The following is an 18,063-nucleotide window of genomic DNA, read 5'->3' on the forward strand; positions in this document are numbered from 1 at the left end:
AATAGACAGCACAAACAGACACCACAGAATAGAGTGAGCTACAAGCATGGTAGATGGAAATATATCCAGTGTGGCCTTAACAAAATAAATTGCGGTCAGAATGCAGGATAACTGCGGTAACAAATACTGCATCAAAAATAGTTTTTTTTACAGCAGTAATTTTGAAGTGTAACTGCAGTTATACTGCACTCTGACTGCAGTTCAACTGCAGTACAATTCACTTATTCTGCAATTTCTGCATCCAAAACACCACAATCGACTGCAGTTACTCCACTTTTACTGCAATCTGTTTTTGTAAAGGTGGTTTTCAGACAGAATGCCTATAAGAGTTGTAGTGTTTAAAATTGAAATATTGTTCATCCTGACAACACCACAAGTCTACATATACATGTGTCACAACAAAGGCCACCAAAATCATAATATCATCTTTATTATTTACAGGTATTTTACAATACATGAATAGAGAGAAGCACCATTTTTTCTTCCCCATGATAATTGGCTTGTGATTGGAGATGTACAATGATATAAAGGACAATAATACAAAGGCATCCACATGTTCAGGAGTTAATCAAACCTTATCCTTGGGCTCAGCACATCTAGTAAACTGTGCTTTAGATAAAAAAAGGTTGCACTGGGTAAAGTGGCTGTAAAAGTCTAAGCAACCCACCCAATCTGCAACTTGACACAGAGATATTAGCTGAAGATGTCACCTATATGAAATAAGAGGACAGGCTGCTATAGCTATGCTAACTGATCTTAGACCTAGATACTGTGCTTTTCCAGACACAGACCCTGGATAGGTGTCTAGTAATACTATCAAATACTGTTGCAATGAATGAATGGGATTTATTGAGGCCGAACCTTCTTTCCCCACAATGGCAGCTGAGGAGAATGGAGTAGTTATCTTCAATTACTAGATTCTGATGCTTTGTTTCTGAAAACTGTTTCCTTCACCTGCACACGCTAGCTATTAATACTTGGATTATTTTAACACTAGACCACAACAAGAGCCAAAACACTGAATGAAAACAATTATAACATCTTGAAGTGAAAACACATAAAAAGACAAGACCAAAAAGCAGCAGCAATGACTGTAGTCCTTGGTCACATACTAGGTCATTAAAAAGGCACTCCGGTTGTCATGGGGAAATCTTTTTATATTTGGTATTTATTTAACTAGGCAAGTCAGTTAAGAGCAAATTCTTAATTGCAATGACGGCCTACCCCGGCCAAGCCCTAACGACGCAGGGCCAATTGTGCGCCGCACTATGGGACTGCCGGTTGTGATACAGCCTGGAATTGAGATGAAGCACTGAGATGACGTGCCTTAGACCGCTGCGCCACTCAGGAGCCCATCAGCAAAACCACAGGTCTAAAAGTTCCACAATCATGTGTTTTTAAATCAAATCTCTATGGTCCGTGGTCAGATCTACATGAGCTGTTATGACGCAAATGAAACATTTCTAAAAAATCTCATGAAGGATCTTTGACAGAATGAGAATAATCCACAAGTGGGGAAATTGTAGTCTGTATCGTTCTGAAAATCATATTTCTTAAAACAGCAGATTAAAAGCTGACACACACTTATCACAAAATGACCAAAATCCTGACAAGCAGTAAAAACTGAGCCACTCAGTAGAATGAATACAAAAGTGTCATACCAAACAATCCAGGAGAATCATCTTTTCAACACGGGGTCCTTCCCTAGTTAGCAGGCTGCTGTGCTGATGGTGGTAGGTCTACTACTGAGGACCTAAAGTGAGGATGATCGAGGTAAAAAAAAAAGCCCTATTGAGCTGTATGCCCAGTCCTCTCCTCTCTATCCTTATGGATCACATGCTCACTGAGAGGACAAGCTATGGGCATGACGGGTATAACACGTCGCTCTCCGCAGGTTAACTAGTGCCCCCCCCCCCCCCCCCCTCAGCCAAGCGCGTCACACACCTGAAGCACTCTGTGGTTGAAGTCCTCTGGCTGGTCAGCATAGACGTAGTGGCCCGCCCCTCTGATAGCCTGGGAGAGAGGAGGAATAGAAATATGAGATCAGATACACATTCTGGAGAATTGTATTCATCTAGGATTTAACACTTCAATTCACTTTTTTTCCTGCCACCTGCTGAATAAATGTGAATATAAAAGCTGAGCCAGCTGCCTCACACATTACTAGACAACCACACACAGACAGCATCTTAAGTGTTCAGCTTATAGGAATTGAAACGTACTATGATCTCCACATGAGAGTTTGGCCTCAATCCTTTGATAGCGTTGCCCGAGTTACCGTCGATGCTGGAGCGTGACCCATATATCACAGTAATAGGGATGTCAGCATGGAGCAGGCCAATCCTCTGCAGCATAGGCCTCTTGGCCCACCCGTATGGGATGGTCATGTTCTTGAAGGCTGTCTCACCACTGCAACAGAGTAAACAAACATGATTATTACTAAAGAGGGAGAAGTACAGCAATAAAGTATATGATAATCTGATCTCAGAATAATCGTTAATAAGCAGCTACTTTGAACTCACCTCTACAACAGAGCAAAACTAACATTTTCACTGAAGTAAGGGTTTGAGACAAATGAAAATCACAGCCTATAATAAAAAAGCATTTCAGAATTTAAGTGCTTCCTGTCCATGTAATCGTATTAATCTTAATCATAACATCTTCTTCATTATGGTCGAAGAGGAAAACATTGTCATGAACTGTGTTGAACCTCAGACAGACAGACTGTAAATACAGGCCCAGAGGAAGTGGAGATAAAAAGCCAGTGAACTCAAACAGGAACTAAATAGAGAGAGAGAAGGACTAACCTGGGAGTCTGGACGTTCAGGTGATAGATATACTCTGTGACCGTGTCGTCGTTGAACATGGACAAGTATTTCTTCTTGAAGTCTGGTCTTAGAGTTGAAACAAGTGTGGGACCTTGAAAAACAAAGGAGTTGGGTTTGAAGGCTGGTAAAAACTCCATCCCATAAATAATGCAGTCATCCAGTCAGACAGGTATATAATTGAAATGTAATTTACAGTAGTATTTCTATGTCTGTCATCCACCTAGTCAGACAGGCTGCCAGTCTTACCCAGTGGCCCCACCAGACGTAGCCCTGCCAGGGGGTTGAAAGGGCTCACAATGGCTCCCAGGGCTTTGATCCACACGGGGATGGGCCTGTCCTGGTCTTCTGGGTCTGGACGCTCAGGTAAACCCCACGGCTCAACCAGCACCATGTGCTTTACCCTACAGCACAGTGAAGAGGAAAGGTCAGCCCCACGTGTTGCACCCTACAGGACAGTGAAGAGGAAAGGTCAGCCCCACGTGTTGCACCCTACAGGACAGTGAAGAGGAAAGGTCAGCCCCACGTGTTGCACCCTACAGGACAGTGAAGAGGAAAGGTCAGCCCCACGTGTTGCACCCTACAGGACAGTGAAGAGGAAAGGTCAGCCCCACGTGTTGCACCCTACAGGACAGTGAAGAGGAAAGGTCAGCCCCACGTGTTGCACCCTACAGGACAGTGAAGAGGAAAGGTCAGCCCCACGTGTTGCACCCTACAGGACAGTGAAGAGGAAAGGTCAGCCCCACGTGTTGCACCCTACAGGACAGTGAAGAGGAAAGGTCAGCCCCACGTGTTGCACCCTACAGGACAGTGAAGAGGAAAGGTCAGCCCCACGTGTTGCACCCTACAGGACAGTGAAGAGGAAAGGTCAGCCCCACGTGTTGCACCCTACAGGACAGTGAAGAGGAAAGGTCAGCCCCACGTGTTGCACCCTACAGGACAGTGAAGAGGAAAGGTCAGCCCCACGTGTTGCACCCTACAGGACAGTGAAGAGGAAAGGTCAGCCCCACGTGTTGCACCCTACAGGACAGTGAAGAGGAAAGGTCAGCCCCACGTGTTGCACCCTACAGGACAGTGAAGAGGAAAGGTCAGCCCCACGTGTTGCACCCTACAGGACAGTGAAGAGGAAAGGTCAGCCCCACGTGTTGCACCCTACAGGACAGTGAAGAGGAAAGGTCAGCCCCACGTGTTGCACCCTACAGGACAGTGAAGAGGAAAGGTCAGCCCCACGTGTTGCACCCTACAGGACAGTGAAGAGGAAAGGTCAGCCCCACGTGTTGCACCCTACAGGACAGTGAAGAGGAAAGGTCAGCCCCACGTGTTGCACCCTACAGGACAGTGAAGAGGAAAGGTCAGCCCCACGTGTTGCACCCTACAGGACAGTGAAGAGGAAAGGTCAGCCCCACGTGTTGCACCCTACAGGACAGTGAAGAGGAAAGGTCAGCCCCACGTGTTGCACCCTACAGGACAGTGAAGAGGAAAGGTCAGCCCCACGTGTTGCACCCTACAGGACAGTGAAGAGGAAAGGTCAGCCCCACGTGTTGCACCCTACAGGACAGTGAAGAGAAAAGGTCAGCCCCACGTGTTGCACCCTACAGGACAGTGAAGAGGAAAGGTCAGCCCCACGTGTTGCACCCTACAGGACAGTGAAGAGGAAAGGTCAGCCCCACGTGTTGCACCCTACAGGACAGTGAAGAGGAAAGGTCAGCCCCACGTGTTGCACCCTACAGGACAGTGAAGAGGAAAGGTCAGCCCCACGTGTTGCACCCTACAGGACAGTGAAGAGGAAAGGTCAGCCCCACGTGTTGCACCCTACAGGACAGTGAAGAGGAAAGGTCAGCCCCACGTGTTGCACCCTACAGGACAGTGAAGAGGAAAGGTCAGCCCCACGTGTTGCACCCTACAGGACAGTGAAGAGGAAAGGTCAGCCCCACGTGTTGCACCCTACAGGACAGTGAAGAGGAAAGGTCAGCCCCACGTGTTGCACCCTACAGGACAGTGAAGAGGAAAGGTCAGCCCCACGTGTTGCACCCTACAGGACAGTGAAGAGGAAAGGTCAGCCCCACGTGTTGCACCCTACAGGACAGTGAAGAGGAAAGGTCAGCCCCACGTGTTGCACCCTACAGGACAGTGAAGAGGAAAGGTCAGCCCCACGTGTTGCACCCTACAGGACAGTGAAGAGGAAAGGTCAGCCCCACGTGTTGCACCCTACAGGACAGTGAAGAGGAAAGGTCAGCCCCATGTGTTGCACCCTACAGGACAGTGAAGAGGAAAGGTCAGCCCCATGTGTTGCACCCTACAGGACAGTGAAGAGGAAAGGTCAGCCCCATGTGTTGCACCCTACAGGACAGTGAAGAGGAAATACCATACTCCATCACCACCAAACTGAAATAACTGAAACGCCTCTATGGTTGTGAACAAAATAAGTTGAGGTTGTATTGAAAGATCTGGAAAGGAAATAATCTAAACCACTAGGGCAGAGTTTATTAAGTGGTCTGTCCATCAGTGAACTGAACAGGGGAAATAAAGGCGACATTTAGACAGGCAGACCAATTCTGATATTTCTTTCCCTAATTGGTCTTTTGACCAATCAGATCAGCTCTGAAAAAATTCTGATGTGAAAAGAAAGATCAGTGGTCAAAAGACCAATTAGTGGAAAATAATAACAGAATTGGGCTGCCTGTCTAAACATAGCCAAAGTGCCCCAGTCAGATTAAGAGCATTTTGTTCATAATTCAGAGCCAATTAGGAAACTCAGGATGTGGCTGGCTGGCTGCTTGAATACTAGAGAAGGACAGGATGTGGCTGGCTGCTTGAATACTAGAGAAGGACAAGGATGTGGCTGGCTGCTTGAATACTAGAAGGACAGGATGTGGCTAGCTGCTTGAATACTAGAAGGACAAGGATGTGGCTGGCTGCTTGAATACTAGAAGGACAGGATGTGGCTGGCTGCTTGAATACTAGAAGGACAGGATGTGGCTGGCTGCTTGAATACTAGAAGGACAGGATGTGGCTGGCTGCTTGAATACTAGAAGGACAGGATGTAGCTGGCTGGCTGCTTGAATACTAGAAGGACAGGATGTAGCTGGCTGGCTGCTTGAATACTAGAAGGACAGGATGTAGCTGGCTGGCTGCTTGAATACTAGAAGGACAGGATGTGGCTGGCTGGCTGCTTGAATACTAGAAGGACAGGATGTGGCTGGCTGGCTGCTTGAATACTAGAAGGACAGGATGTGGCTGGCTGCTTGAATACTAGAAGGACAGGATGTGGCTGGCTGGCTAGCTGCTTTAATACTAGAAGGACAGGATGTGGCTGGCTGGCTAGCTGCTTTAATACTAGAAGGACAGGATGTGGCTGGCTGGCTGCTTTAATACTAGAAGGACAGGATGTGGCTGGCTGCTTGAATACTAGAAGGACAGGATGTGGCTGGCTGGCTGCTTGAATACTAGAAGGACAGGATGTGGCTGGCTGGCTGGCTGCTTGAATACTAGAAGGACAGGATGTGGCTGGCTGGCTAGCTGCTTTAATACTAGAGAAGGACAGGATGTGGCTGGCTGCTTGAATACTAGAAGGACAGGATGTGGCTGGCTGGCTGCTTGAATACTAGAAGGACAGGATGTGGCTGGCTGGCTGCTTGAATACTAGAAGGACAGGATGTGGCTGGCTGGCTGCTTGAATACTAGAAGGACAGGATGTGGCTGGCTGCTTGAATACTAGAAGGACAGGATGTGGCTGGCTGCTTGAATACTAGAAGGACAGGATGTGGCTGGCTGCTTGAATACTAGAAGGACAGGATGTGGCTGGCTGGCTGCTTGAATACTAGAAGGACAGGATGTGGCTGGCTGCTTGAATACTAGAAGGACAGGATGTGGCTGGCTGCTTTAATACTAGAAGGACAGGATGTGGCTGGCTGCTTTAATACTAGAAGGACAGGATGTGGCTGGCTGGCTGTTTAAGGTGTTCTGATCTGAGTGTGATGAGGTTTTGGAGAAATTTATCAAACAGCCATAATGAGTTAGGTTCCTGCTGAAATCTTAGCAACACAATGAGAGAAGATGATTCAGCTGAGATACAGCACAGAGGGGACTCTTTTTAAGGACATCAGAGGTTGTTATCAGAGGTTAGCACCTGCATACCAACATCCTGTGAGGTCTGGGGTGTACAGTATTAGTCAAGCATAGGAGGGTGAACCAAGGACTGGCTGAATACATGTAGTATTGTATCTTTAACCAAGGAGGTGGCTAAAAACTAAGGAATAAAGCAACCATTCATATTGAAACCTGTCTATGGTTCTGAACTGAGGAAAGTGTTGGGTGGTGTCAGATGGTACTTGCCTGGTGGGATACTTGAGCGAATAAGCAGCTGCCAAATAACCTCCAAAGTTATGTCCCAGCATGACCATGGCTTCCAGGCAGACTTTAGCCCTCCACTGCTCGATGGAGTCCACAAACTGGGCCTCAGCCTCCTTGGCGTCGGAGCTGAAGTAGGGCCTGCTGCTCTGGCCGAAGCCCAGCAGGTCAAAGGCATAGACGGGCCTCTATTATTAACAATAATAATAATGAAAATTCATTTTATTTATAAAGGCACTACACAACATGATAAAACGTACTAAAAATAGAAGTCACAGTGTTAAAAAGAAAGCATACACAAAATATATAGCAGTCAGACAACAATTAGAGCTAGTTATATATAGCAGGTGTAGTTGACCAGTTGACCTATTGGTAGTTTCTTGTGCCCATTCTTCCAAATCTCTTTTGGAAGTCTGGAGAAATTCAGTATTGGATTTTGCATTTGATTGGCTGTGAGCAAAAATGAAGTTTCCCCACCGAAGAGGCATTTCCTTGTTTTTCGTGTCTCTTTTCCTACCTTGTCGGACTACCTTTCGGTAGCCTATGCACCGTTAGTTACGTACCTTATTCATCCTTGCATAAACATCAGAAATATGATTCTAACAACCTGTTCACAGCCCCAACCATGCAAAATACTTCAGTGGTTTGATATGTGGCAATGTGACCTAGTTTCTATCTAGACTCTGTCATACTACACCCCTTTACATTGTCTCTCAGAGGAGAACTTCCTCAGGCTTTCCAACGCTACATGAGACATACATGTGCTTCAGAGACTAACCTGTTGGGCCAGGGCGTCTAGGTTGAGGGCCCACAGGCCCACCCCTCCACCGAAGCCATGCAGCAGCACCAGGGGAGTCTGGTTCTTCATGTTTCCATTCAATGTGAGGGTCCACAGCATGTTACCATCCGAGATTGGGACATACTGCTGGGACACCTTGCCTGTGATGCCTGGGGATGAGACGGATCCACACATAATAATCCACAAATTGGCCATGGCTGAAAATACAGTTTGATGGTAAAGGAGAGAGGAATTCATTACATTGCAGCATCTTCTCCTCTGCAGTCTTAAGCTGGTTCTGGGAAGTGGGGCACCAGGAGGGCAGCCAGCTGGTGATCCACGCTGTGGAAGTCCAGGACCTGCATAGACACAGACACAACTCATCAACCAGCCTAGGCTATAGCCTATACGGTCTGGGATTACATTGGTAGTCAGGAGTCATGTTGCTGACTGTTGTAATATTTCACAGCAAAAAGGAGACAAGACATTAAATGTAAAAAAAAAAAAACTGTTAACATGCTTCGGGATAGGTGAAAAGAAAATGACATGCAGGGTTTGTTAACTGATTGAACTGCCAGGGATGTTACTTCCTGCCTCAAGCACTGCATGCAGCAGGGAGTTAGAGCTGCACTAGCAGCATATGAGTGGGGTGCAGCCGGGGAGGTAGAGTTAGTCTGACAATCACACCGGTAGGTAGGTTACCTCAACGTTCTGTCCAGGAAACTCAACAAATTGTAGAAAAGACTATGAATACCAAGAAACATCAGTATTCGCTGAGCCAGTCTGCAGCCAAAAAACAAACTAAAAAACAGAGTGGAAAAAGGGATGTTATATGGCAGGGACTACATGCAATAGCCTTATTAATCATATGTGCTTGTGTTAATTGAATGGGAAAATGCAGTTAGTGTTGGGGATGGGATTCCCTGCATTGGACTTAGTTACATCCAAAATAAAAAACAGATAAGAACGGTAAGGTATTGGATAATTGGTTCTTGAAAGTGGGTTGCAGTAGTGGAGAAGGATGTAGTGTACTGGCCTAAAGGCTTACAAAAACCCTTGAACAAAGCTTTCAAGCCTTCCTAAAACATTTTATTTTAGGCATTTTGGAGATTGTCAATATGGCATTTCCACAGTAGCTGAATTACAATCGCATTAATAACCTTACCAATAAAAGCTATGAAGTCCACTTTATTCATTATCAAAGTGTCCTTTGACACCACACACGAATGAGCACAAGATTTCTTTACAGGCCTCCAGAGCACAAGATTTCTTTACAGGCCTCCAAACCATCAGAAGCACCAGCCACGACAGTAGGTCCACTTACTACAAGTACATCCATGTAAGCTCCATCAGTCCGCTCTGTAGTTCTCCCAATCGGTTTCACGGCTTCTGCATACGATTCATCCCGACAGATCCTATATCTCCGAGCCTCTCTCTGTACTTGGTATCCACCAAATGCTACACTGTGTTCTCCCCTACAATTACAGCACTTACCCTTCACATTGCTTCCACATTCACCGTAACCATGTGTCCCTCCTCACATCTTTTCTTTCCTTTACACTGAGCAGCTACATTCTTTGGCATTTAAAAAATTGTAGTGCATATGGGACAAATTCTCTACCATTGAAACTAAGGAATCCAATCTGTACTTTTCTCAGCAAGACTCTCAAACCTCAGCACCACTGATAAGCTTTCACTTCTTTGCCCCTCTTTCCTGCTGATCAACCTTTTGGCCTCTATCACTCTGCCTCCCTTCACATTTTCTTTAACATCATCTATGGACATAGATATTGGGACCACAGTGATGACTCCAATCTAGCATAAGCACCAGGGACATGGTTTTTAATCTTCTTCCCATTTTCAGAATAGTCTCTTGCTGAGCCTGGCTACCACACTATATTAACAATCTACCATTTCCAATGAACCGAGCTAATTTCACTTCACTTACGGCATTAGTTAGTCAGATAGGGCCTCACTTACACCCTGTGGTCTCGTCAAACACTATCACCGCTTTCCACTCCAACACATCACTACTCTTGTTTCATGCCTTGGCCCTCTTTATGCTTTCTTCACTAAACGCTTCACTGCTTTCTGTATCATTATCTCTCTTCTTCCTATGTCTTTCCACTACCGACCATTCCCGTCATCCTCCCGCTCCATACCGTCAGAACTGACACCCATATTGTTCGCAACAGCTGTTCATTTCAAGCTTTAAACCGCTCCGTCGGTTTCATGACTTTTTGACGCGGAACAATGCCGCTTTCACGTGCTAGTCGGAACTAGGAACCTCCGAAATGTCCGACTTTCTAACTTGTTGTTGTCAATCACCTGCCGCGTTCAACTAATTAGCAAGTCGAAATGTCCGAGTTTCCTAGCTCCGACTTGCACCTGAACCCGGCATAAACTATAAACAAGGCGACTGACACATGTCAAGTCATGAAATGTGTGTTAAATCACCTGAAAATGAACTTCAGTCTACAGGTGCTTGACGACAAAACAAGAACAATCAACATGCTAGGACTAGCTAATAACAAGACAAACAAGAGAAACATATTGTATCATGATTAACTTTTTGTGGGTCGCTTTTATCAATATTGTTATATTTAAAGAGTGGTTTTAAGTTTGTTTATTAAAAAAAACACACTCACCCTCTCTCAGTAGTCACCGTTTGGTCAGCCATTCTTCACACAGATAAATCACATGATCCACAAAACATGACATCACCTGGCGTGTATTCATTAGGCAGTTTCCGTTGCAAAACTTTTGAAATGGAAACCTTTTACCATACTTAAGGATCTAAACGGAAGCAACCCAAAGAGTGTCTATTGTATTGATAAGATAGTCAAGTGACCGCTCTAACAATCAAAACACATGTCCTCAAATATGGAAGGCAGGCAGGAGGTGATATCAGGTGGGACCATTTTTTTTTTTTAATTACCTTTATTTACATTTACATTTAAGTCATTTAGCAGACGCTCTTATCCAGAGCGACTTACAATTTAACTAGGAAAGTCAGTAAAGAACAAACTCTTATTTACAATGACTGCCTACCGGGGAACAGTGGGTTAACTGCCTTGTTCAGGGGCAGAACGACAGAGATTTACCTTGTCAGCTCGGGGATACGACCCAGCAACCTTTCGGTTACTGGTCCAACGCTCTAGTGGTTACCTGCCTAGTGGTTAGACTAAATCTCACCAGACAATCAAGTGAGGGTTATTTTGATTATGGTCTTGCTCCCAGGATACAAGTATTGGTTCTTGTTAGTTTGGTTTGGCTAGGTTATTATTACTATTGAGGTTGTCATATAAAACACAGAATCCATAGCATTGTCTCTGATAAGAGCCTATCAAATACGACAACCAATTTTTGTGTAAATAATTTTATTTGACCATACCAGAGTTCATTTGTGGCAGAGAGGTGTGTATCTTCCGCAATATCACGTCCCACAGCGTCAGTAAAAAGTCACGTTCTTCTTCAGGGGTGTATTACTGAAACCGTTTACTTCAAACGGAAAACGTTGTGCAACGAAAATGAGACTTTATTGGACAAGTTGATCAAAATTTGGGAGTTTATGTAGGTAGGTCCCTCCACGTCTCGTTCGCTCAGAGGAAGTGAGAAGTTTTAATCGTCCCAAAATCTAGCCACGAAAATAAACCAACTAAGTAAATAATTTTTGTATGGGGTCAATGAGTGTCGAATTTGGTAAACAAAAATGGTAATTTCTCATTTTCTATTTGACGCTTATTTGATTTAATAGACGTTTCGTAAATCTTAGGTGTTATGAATATATAAGTGGACGCACGTGGCATTTCGGCAAAAATGACTTTATATCTTAGTTGTGCCTGTTGTCAGAGCTTATGTCCCCAGCCAAGGAGGGCATACAGCAACACCTAAATATTCTCTGCAGATTCTGTCAGACCTGGGCCCTGACAGTGAATCTCAGTAAGACACAAAATAATGGTTCTATAAAAGGTCCTGTTTCCAGGACCATGAATACAAATTCCATCTAGACATCATTGCCCTAGAGCACACAAAACTATACCTACCTCGGCCTAAACTTTAGCACCAAAGGTAACTTCTGAAAAGCTCTGAACGATCTGAGAGACAAGGCAAGAAGGGCCTTCTACGCCATCAAAAGGAACATACAATTTGACCTTCCAATTAGGATCTGGCTAAAAAATACTTGAATCAGTTATAGAACCAATTGGAATTTATGGTTGAGGTCTGGGGTGTGCTCATCAACCAAGAATTCACAAAATGGGGGAAAACTAAATTGAGACTCTGCATGCAGAATTCTGAAAAAACATCCTCTGTGTACAACGTAAAACACCAAATAATGCATGCAGAGCAAAATTAGGATGATATTATCAAAATCCAGAAAACATCTGTTAAATTCTACAACCTAAAAGGAAGTGATTCCCAAACCACAATAAGACCTAACCAAATCTTGAGAAAACAAAAAGATAATTTCTTGACACATTGGAAAGAATTCACTAAAAAAGAGAGCAAACTGGAATGCTATTTGGCCCTAAACAGAGAGTACACAGTGGCAGAATACCTGGCTACCATGACTGACCCAAAATGAAGGAAAGCTTTGACTATGTACAGACTCAGTGAGCATAGCCTTGCTATTGAGAAAGGCTGCCAAAAGCAGACCTGGCTCACAAGAGAAGATAGGCTATGTGCACACTGCCCATTAAATGAGGTGGAAATTGAGCTGCACTTCCTAACCTCCTGCCAAATATATGATCATGTTAGATAAACATATTTCCCTCAGATTACACAGACCCACAAATAATTTAAAAACAAATCAAATTTTGATAAACTCCCATATCTATTAGGTGAAATACCACAGTGTGCCATCACAGCAGCAAGATGTGACCTGTTGCCATAAGAAAAGGGCAACCAGTGAAGAACAAACAACCATTGTAAATACAACCAATATTTATGTTTATTTATTTTCCCTTTTGTACTTTAACTATTTGCACATCATTAGAAAAGTGTATATAGCCATAATATGTTGTCAGTGTAATGTTTACTGTTAATTTCTGATTGTTTATGTCACTTTTGTTTATTATCTATTTTACTTGCTTTGGCAATGTAAACATATGTTTCCCATGCCAATAAAGCCATTTGAATTGAATTGATAGAGGACTCATCATGGATATTACCCAATTTGGCATGGACATTGCCATTGAGGGCTTCCACCATTTATAAGTATTCAACTGGATGGGGATTCCTATGATTTGGTAGCAATCAGCCAATGAAGAAAAAAATGGACTACTTTAAAATGGAGATAGCTTTAATGGGACTGCCCAAACTGTCACAGACGTTATAATGGCACAGATACAAAGATGAGTCCTCCATCTCTATGGCCTGTTGTTCACACGCGTATCTGCCCTCTCATTGGCTATAATGGGCTCCTGAGTGGCACAGCGTTCTAAGGCACTGCATCTCAGTGCTAGAGGCGTCACTACAGACCCTGGTTCGTTTCCAGGCTGTCTCACAACCGGCCGCGATTGGGAGTCCCATAGGGCGGCACAGAATTGGTCCATTATTGTCCGGCCGGGGTAGGCCGTCATTGTAAATAAGAATTTGTTCTTAACTGACTTGCCTAGTTAAATAAAGGTTCAAAAACAATTGTCAACATTATAACTACTCTATTTTTTTCCATAATAAGACATGCCGTATGCCTGTCCTAATAGAAAAACGTGTTAGAATCCTATTCAAATGAGAAAGCCCCATAGAAAGTGTTATTGTGTGATTTAGTTACCTATGTTCCATAGAGATAGATACAGGACTCTAGTGCCCAAAAGACTGTCTAAGCATGGGCAGCACCTTTTGAAGACTTTCACTATTTTGAAGTAGTCATTGGGGTGGGACTTCTTATGGGTTAAGGAATGAACACATAATTCCATCCAGGTCATCAGGAGGGATCAGCCAATGAATTATACGTGTGAGCAAACATTCCATAACGGCAGGTGGCATTCAATCACCAACCTTGGCTTTGTACCTTTTCAAACAACACACTCCAGGTGGCAGTATGCACACTTTCAGTTTGTTTACTATCTCATAGAAGTAGCAGAAGAACAAAAGTGACTACACTGCCCATGCTCTCAGACGCCATAGTAAGACAGATACAATGTTGCGTCCTCTAACTATCTCTATGCTATGCAGGCCTACACACACAGCATAGCACGTTGGTGGGTGTGATAACTGCGGGCTGAAGTCTACAGCGGCGCTTGCCTGTCAGTGCCAGTGACGTGGAGAGGCAGAAGTCAAGCAACTCTTCGGATTTCTCAAGACAATAGAAGATTCGCAATAGGTTTTTATTGTCGATTTGGCTTCGCGGGCAACCTTTAAAAGTGGACCTTGTTGCGCCAGCGAACGAAGGACGTGGTGAGTAGCCTTGTTTATAGAGATTTGTTGATGTAAAAGGCCTACCGGTATCTACTTTTCCGATTTGCGTCAAATGTTCCCCAGTTGTACGTGACAATGTTACGTCAAAGCTCAACACATTTCTTCAGAGTAAAGCAATCATGAGTATACCCTGTAACAGTGTTTATAGCCACCCATCGATACTGCAACGAACGTGCGGTTCAAGCCCCGCCCTCTCTCACACAACACACTCAGCTGTCACTGTCAGTAGCCAGCTTTAGCTGATATTCAGAATCAGATTTTGGAGCAAATTAAATTTGAACCTCTTTAATACATGGGAAATCTGTTTTTAAGCCGTTGTGATTCAACGTCTAAAGTAAACAGTCGAATGACATCAATCAGTTGGGCTGAACCCAAGCCATAATAATGACTAAAAGAGAATGCGTTTTAGAATATGAAGGAAACTTCAGAAGTTAACGACTTCAGATTGTAAAACGCTAGTCTGGGAAAGGTAAAGGGGGATACCTAGTTAGTTGTGCAACTGAATCCAGTCAACTGAAATGTGTCTAACGCATTTAACCCAACCCGTCTGAATCAGACCAAAAAACCTACAAAACTTCATTCATTTTCCCATAAGCTTTGTCCAACGAACTATGGCGGAGTTAGTGCCTACAAAAAGACGCCATTACTATTTCTCTATTGAACGTTGAGATTGCTGAAAGGCCAGCCTCTTTGGTAATGACAAAGGAGTGGCATGTTTGCTAAAGAGACTGGTACTCAGACTAGTAAAACGCCTCAAGGCTGCACCCCTGAACATACCACACCTTGTTAGGTAATATAAGATTATTTTAGGCCAGGTGAAGGTGCTGCAACTCACATTTGCACAAGGAGCAATACGCAATTTGGTTACCTAGAGCAACATTTGAATGTGCATCAACTGATATTTTATAGATTTAAATAGCCAATGTTGTTTATGTATTTAGGCTATGTAAAACATACTGTTACTGTACACCGATACTTGGGTGTTCAAAACTGAAGGATGATATTCTGGCATTGTCATTTTGGTCCTTGTAGGCAGTCATGTTTAATTCATTTGTTTCCTATCTTGTCTCTCTCCAGGCTTCACAGGGAGAGGGGAAAATGCAAAAAAGCTTGTCAGTTTATGACAGTGATGGCTCAAAATTTGCCCCTCTGGTGGTCATCGAGTTGGTTTCGGAAACCAAAGAGGAAGCCATCGCATGGTTACTAAACAGGGTCAGAGACAAGCAGCAAGATGGAGGTACAGTACATTGAGCTTAGCTTACCTACTGTATATTGGGAACAGAGATTTGAAGCTTCCCAACATTTGAAACAGTCTTCTCTCCATCGCTTTTCAATGTGCCTCTGCTTCCTCTCTTGTATACAAATGTTAAACATTTGGCTTTCACTCTATCGTGCTCTCTGAAAGTGAGTGAAACTGATCCGATAACATATCTGGGCCCTTTTCCACAAAGAGTCTCAGAGTAGGAGTGCTGATCTAGGATCTGTTTATAAAATATTATTATGATCTAAATAGCAAAACTGACCCTAGATCAGCACTCCTACTGTGAGATGCTTTATGAATATAGGCCCTGATGCCACCTGCAATAAGCTATGTGAAAACAAAGCAGGCTGACCTTATCACTTATATCGTGAAATACTCACTGAAAAGAGCATGGTTTGGTACAATAGTGTGAAAGTCCCTTTTAGTTACTGTATCTATTAACCAGTCAGTCTGGCTCTGTTGATACAATATGGTTGTCCTAGGTTACGTCCCAAATTGGCACCCTATTCCCTACATGGTGCACTACTTTTGACCAGAGCCCTATGCGCCCTGGTCAAAAGTAGTGCACTATAAAGGGAATAGGATGTAATTTGGGACTAACACCTAGTCTGTTGACGCATTCATACCTGTCCTGATTCCTCTGCTGTGTTAGGGGCTGAGCTGCTGGTGGAGCAGCTGACTCCAGGGGCCCAGGGCACGGAGAAGGACAACCCCAATGTGTATGTGGTGGGGGCCTCCTGGCAAAGGCTCCTGTGCGGAGCTGAGGACGTGGGCCTCTTCAAGGAGTTCAATGACGGCTCCATGAGAGGCTTCACGTATGCCAACAAGCACAACTTCAAAGAGTTCCAAGGTAATCTAGGGTACAGTACGTCACAAATGGCGCCCTATTCCTTATCTCATAGGGCGCCATTAGTGATGCATACATAGTAAACTGAATGTACTATAGATGATGAATAGTATTTTAAATGTTCTGTATTATATTATTACAACTATATTACTATACAATTACAATGCAATAACTAGATTGATATGTAAATACGTGTTTAAGTTAACATCATTACTACACTAGTGTAAGAGCATGTTATTGTGTTGTAAAGTGACTGTAACTGTGTTAATTGTCTGTGTCTCTATACTACAGGTGATGGGGACGGTTTTCTGAGCATGGCAGAGTGTCAATACATCATAAAACATGAACTGGACAACCTGAGGGCCAAGGATGAGGCCCACGTGCCTGGATATCCTAAAATGAAACTGTATCCAGGGAAGTCAGTCAGTAAGTACAGCACTGACCCGATGACCGCCAATGGGGCGGCAGGGTAGCCTAGTGGTTAGAGTGTTGGGTTAGTAACCGAAAGGTTGCAAGTTCGAATCACCAAGCTCACAAGGTATCTGTCGTTCTGCTCCTGAACAAGGCAGTGTTCCTGGAACACAAGGCAGTGTTCCTAGGCCATCATTGAAAATAATAATTTGTTCTTAACTGACTTGCCTAGTTATATAAAGGTAAAATAAATAAACATTTTTAAAAATGACCTCAGCCACACTGAAACACTGTGTGCACAGTCATCAAACCTGTGTTCAAATAGTATACATTTTCTTTCAAATACTCTGAGCCTGCTGCCTGGATTGGATTGCCAGATGGGCAGGGTTTGCACTTTTGGGACTATTCCATTGGTTCCATTGTGCTAGAGAAGCTCAGAGCCATTAACACTGTGGGCAGTTTGTTAGGTACACCACTCAGTTCACCAAAATAGTGCGTTCCTACAGACAGTGAGTCACGTGGCCGTGGCTTGCTATGTAAAGCAGGCAGACAGGCATTGAGGCTTTCAGTTACTGATCGATTGAACGTTAGAATGGACAAAGCGACTGAGCGTGGTATGATCGTCGGTGCCAGGCGCGCCGGTTCCAGTATATTTTCATGCATGACAGTGTCAAGGGTTTACCGAGAATGTAGCGACAAACAAAAAACATCCAGTCAGCGTCAGTCATGTGGGCAAAAACGGCCTGTTGACGAGAGGTTGAAGGAGAATAGCAAGAATCATACAAGCTAACAGGCGGGCCACAAACAGGCAAATAACGGCACAGAACGTCATCTCGGAACACACAACTCGTCGGTCCTTGTCACGGATAGGCTATTGCAGCAGACAACCACACTGGGTTCCACTCCTATCAGCTAAAGACAAGAAGCAGCTCCAGTGGGGATGCGATCACCAATACTGGACAATTGAGAAGTGTAAACACATCACCTGGCCCAACGAATCCCTGTTCCTGTTGCATCATGCTGATGTCAGGTGTATAGATCTTATGCATGGCTGAGTCAAGTTCAGCACAAATTAAAACCAATACTATTTGAACCCAGCTCTGAAGCCAATACCATATTTGAACCATAACATACATAATCCTCACATTGTCTCCCCATCAGAGTCAGCAAT

General features: G+C 44.1%; 2 protein-coding genes across 5 annotated transcripts; one reads left to right on the top strand and one right to left on the bottom strand.

The window, feature by feature from the left end:
* Nucleotides 1–414: 414 nt before the first annotated feature.
* Nucleotides 415–10,705, bottom strand: LOC129845441 (1-acylglycerol-3-phosphate O-acyltransferase ABHD5-like). 4 transcript variants are annotated; one of them, XM_055913374.1, is made up of 10 exons: nt 10,602–10,696; nt 8,656–8,754; nt 8,215–8,312; nt 7,954–8,123; nt 7,161–7,363; nt 3,075–3,229; nt 2,808–2,919; nt 2,223–2,409; nt 1,945–2,013; nt 415–1,753 (listed from the first exon to the last, which is right to left on the bottom strand). In XM_055913374.1, the coding sequence occupies exons 1-10, from the start codon at nt 10,631–10,633 to the stop codon at nt 1,709–1,711; spliced, it is 1,170 nt and encodes a 389-aa protein (XP_055769349.1). In that variant the 5' UTR covers nt 10,634–10,696; the 3' UTR covers nt 415–1,708. The 4 variants fall into 4 exon arrangements, with proteins under 4 accessions (XP_055769349.1, XP_055769347.1, XP_055769351.1 ...); XM_055913372.1 differs by lacking the exon at nt 10,602–10,696 and adding an exon at nt 10,411–10,477; XM_055913376.1 differs by lacking the exon at nt 8,656–8,754 and having other exon boundaries at nt 10,602–10,705.
* Nucleotides 10,706–14,023: 3,318 nt separating this feature from the next.
* Nucleotides 14,024–16,969, top strand: LOC129845443 (anoctamin-10-like). Its single transcript, XM_055913381.1, has 4 exons — nt 14,024–14,352; nt 15,451–15,610; nt 16,287–16,484; nt 16,773–16,969. Exons 2-4 carry the CDS (start codon nt 15,472–15,474, stop codon nt 16,952–16,954), a joined length of 519 nt encoding a protein of 172 aa, XP_055769356.1. The 5' UTR covers nt 14,024–14,352; nt 15,451–15,471; the 3' UTR covers nt 16,955–16,969.
* The last annotated feature ends 1,094 nt before the right edge of the window (nt 16,970–18,063 follow it).

Source organism: Salvelinus fontinalis, unplaced genomic scaffold, assembly GCF_029448725.1.
Source record: "Salvelinus fontinalis isolate EN_2023a unplaced genomic scaffold, ASM2944872v1 scaffold_0305, whole genome shotgun sequence".
NCBI classification, from domain to species: domain Eukaryota; kingdom Metazoa; phylum Chordata; class Actinopteri; order Salmoniformes; family Salmonidae; genus Salvelinus; species Salvelinus fontinalis.

Excerpts from the sequence above, each read along its gene's own strand:
- LOC129845441 (XM_055913372.1), bottom strand. The coding sequence starts at position 10,466 with ATGTTGATTGTTCTTGTTTTGTCGTCAAGCACCTGTAGACTGAAGTTC. Across the intron at positions 2,410-2,807 it reads CTGAACGTCCAGACTCCCAG|TGGTGAGACAGCCTTCAAGA; the intron begins GTTAGTCCTTCT and ends ACTCTGTTGCAG. Across the intron at positions 2,014-2,222 it reads ACTCTCATGTGGAGATCATA|GCTATCAGAGGGGCGGGCCA; the intron begins GTACGTTTCAAT and ends CCTCTCTCCCAG.
- LOC129845443 (XM_055913381.1), top strand. The coding sequence starts at position 15,472 with ATGCAAAAAAGCTTGTCAGTTTATGACAGTGATGGCTCAAAATTTGCC. Across the intron at positions 15,611-16,286 it reads AGACAAGCAGCAAGATGGAG|GGGCTGAGCTGCTGGTGGAG; the intron begins GTACAGTACATT and ends CTGCTGTGTTAG. Across the intron at positions 16,485-16,772 it reads CAACTTCAAAGAGTTCCAAG|GTGATGGGGACGGTTTTCTG; the intron begins GTAATCTAGGGT and ends TCTATACTACAG.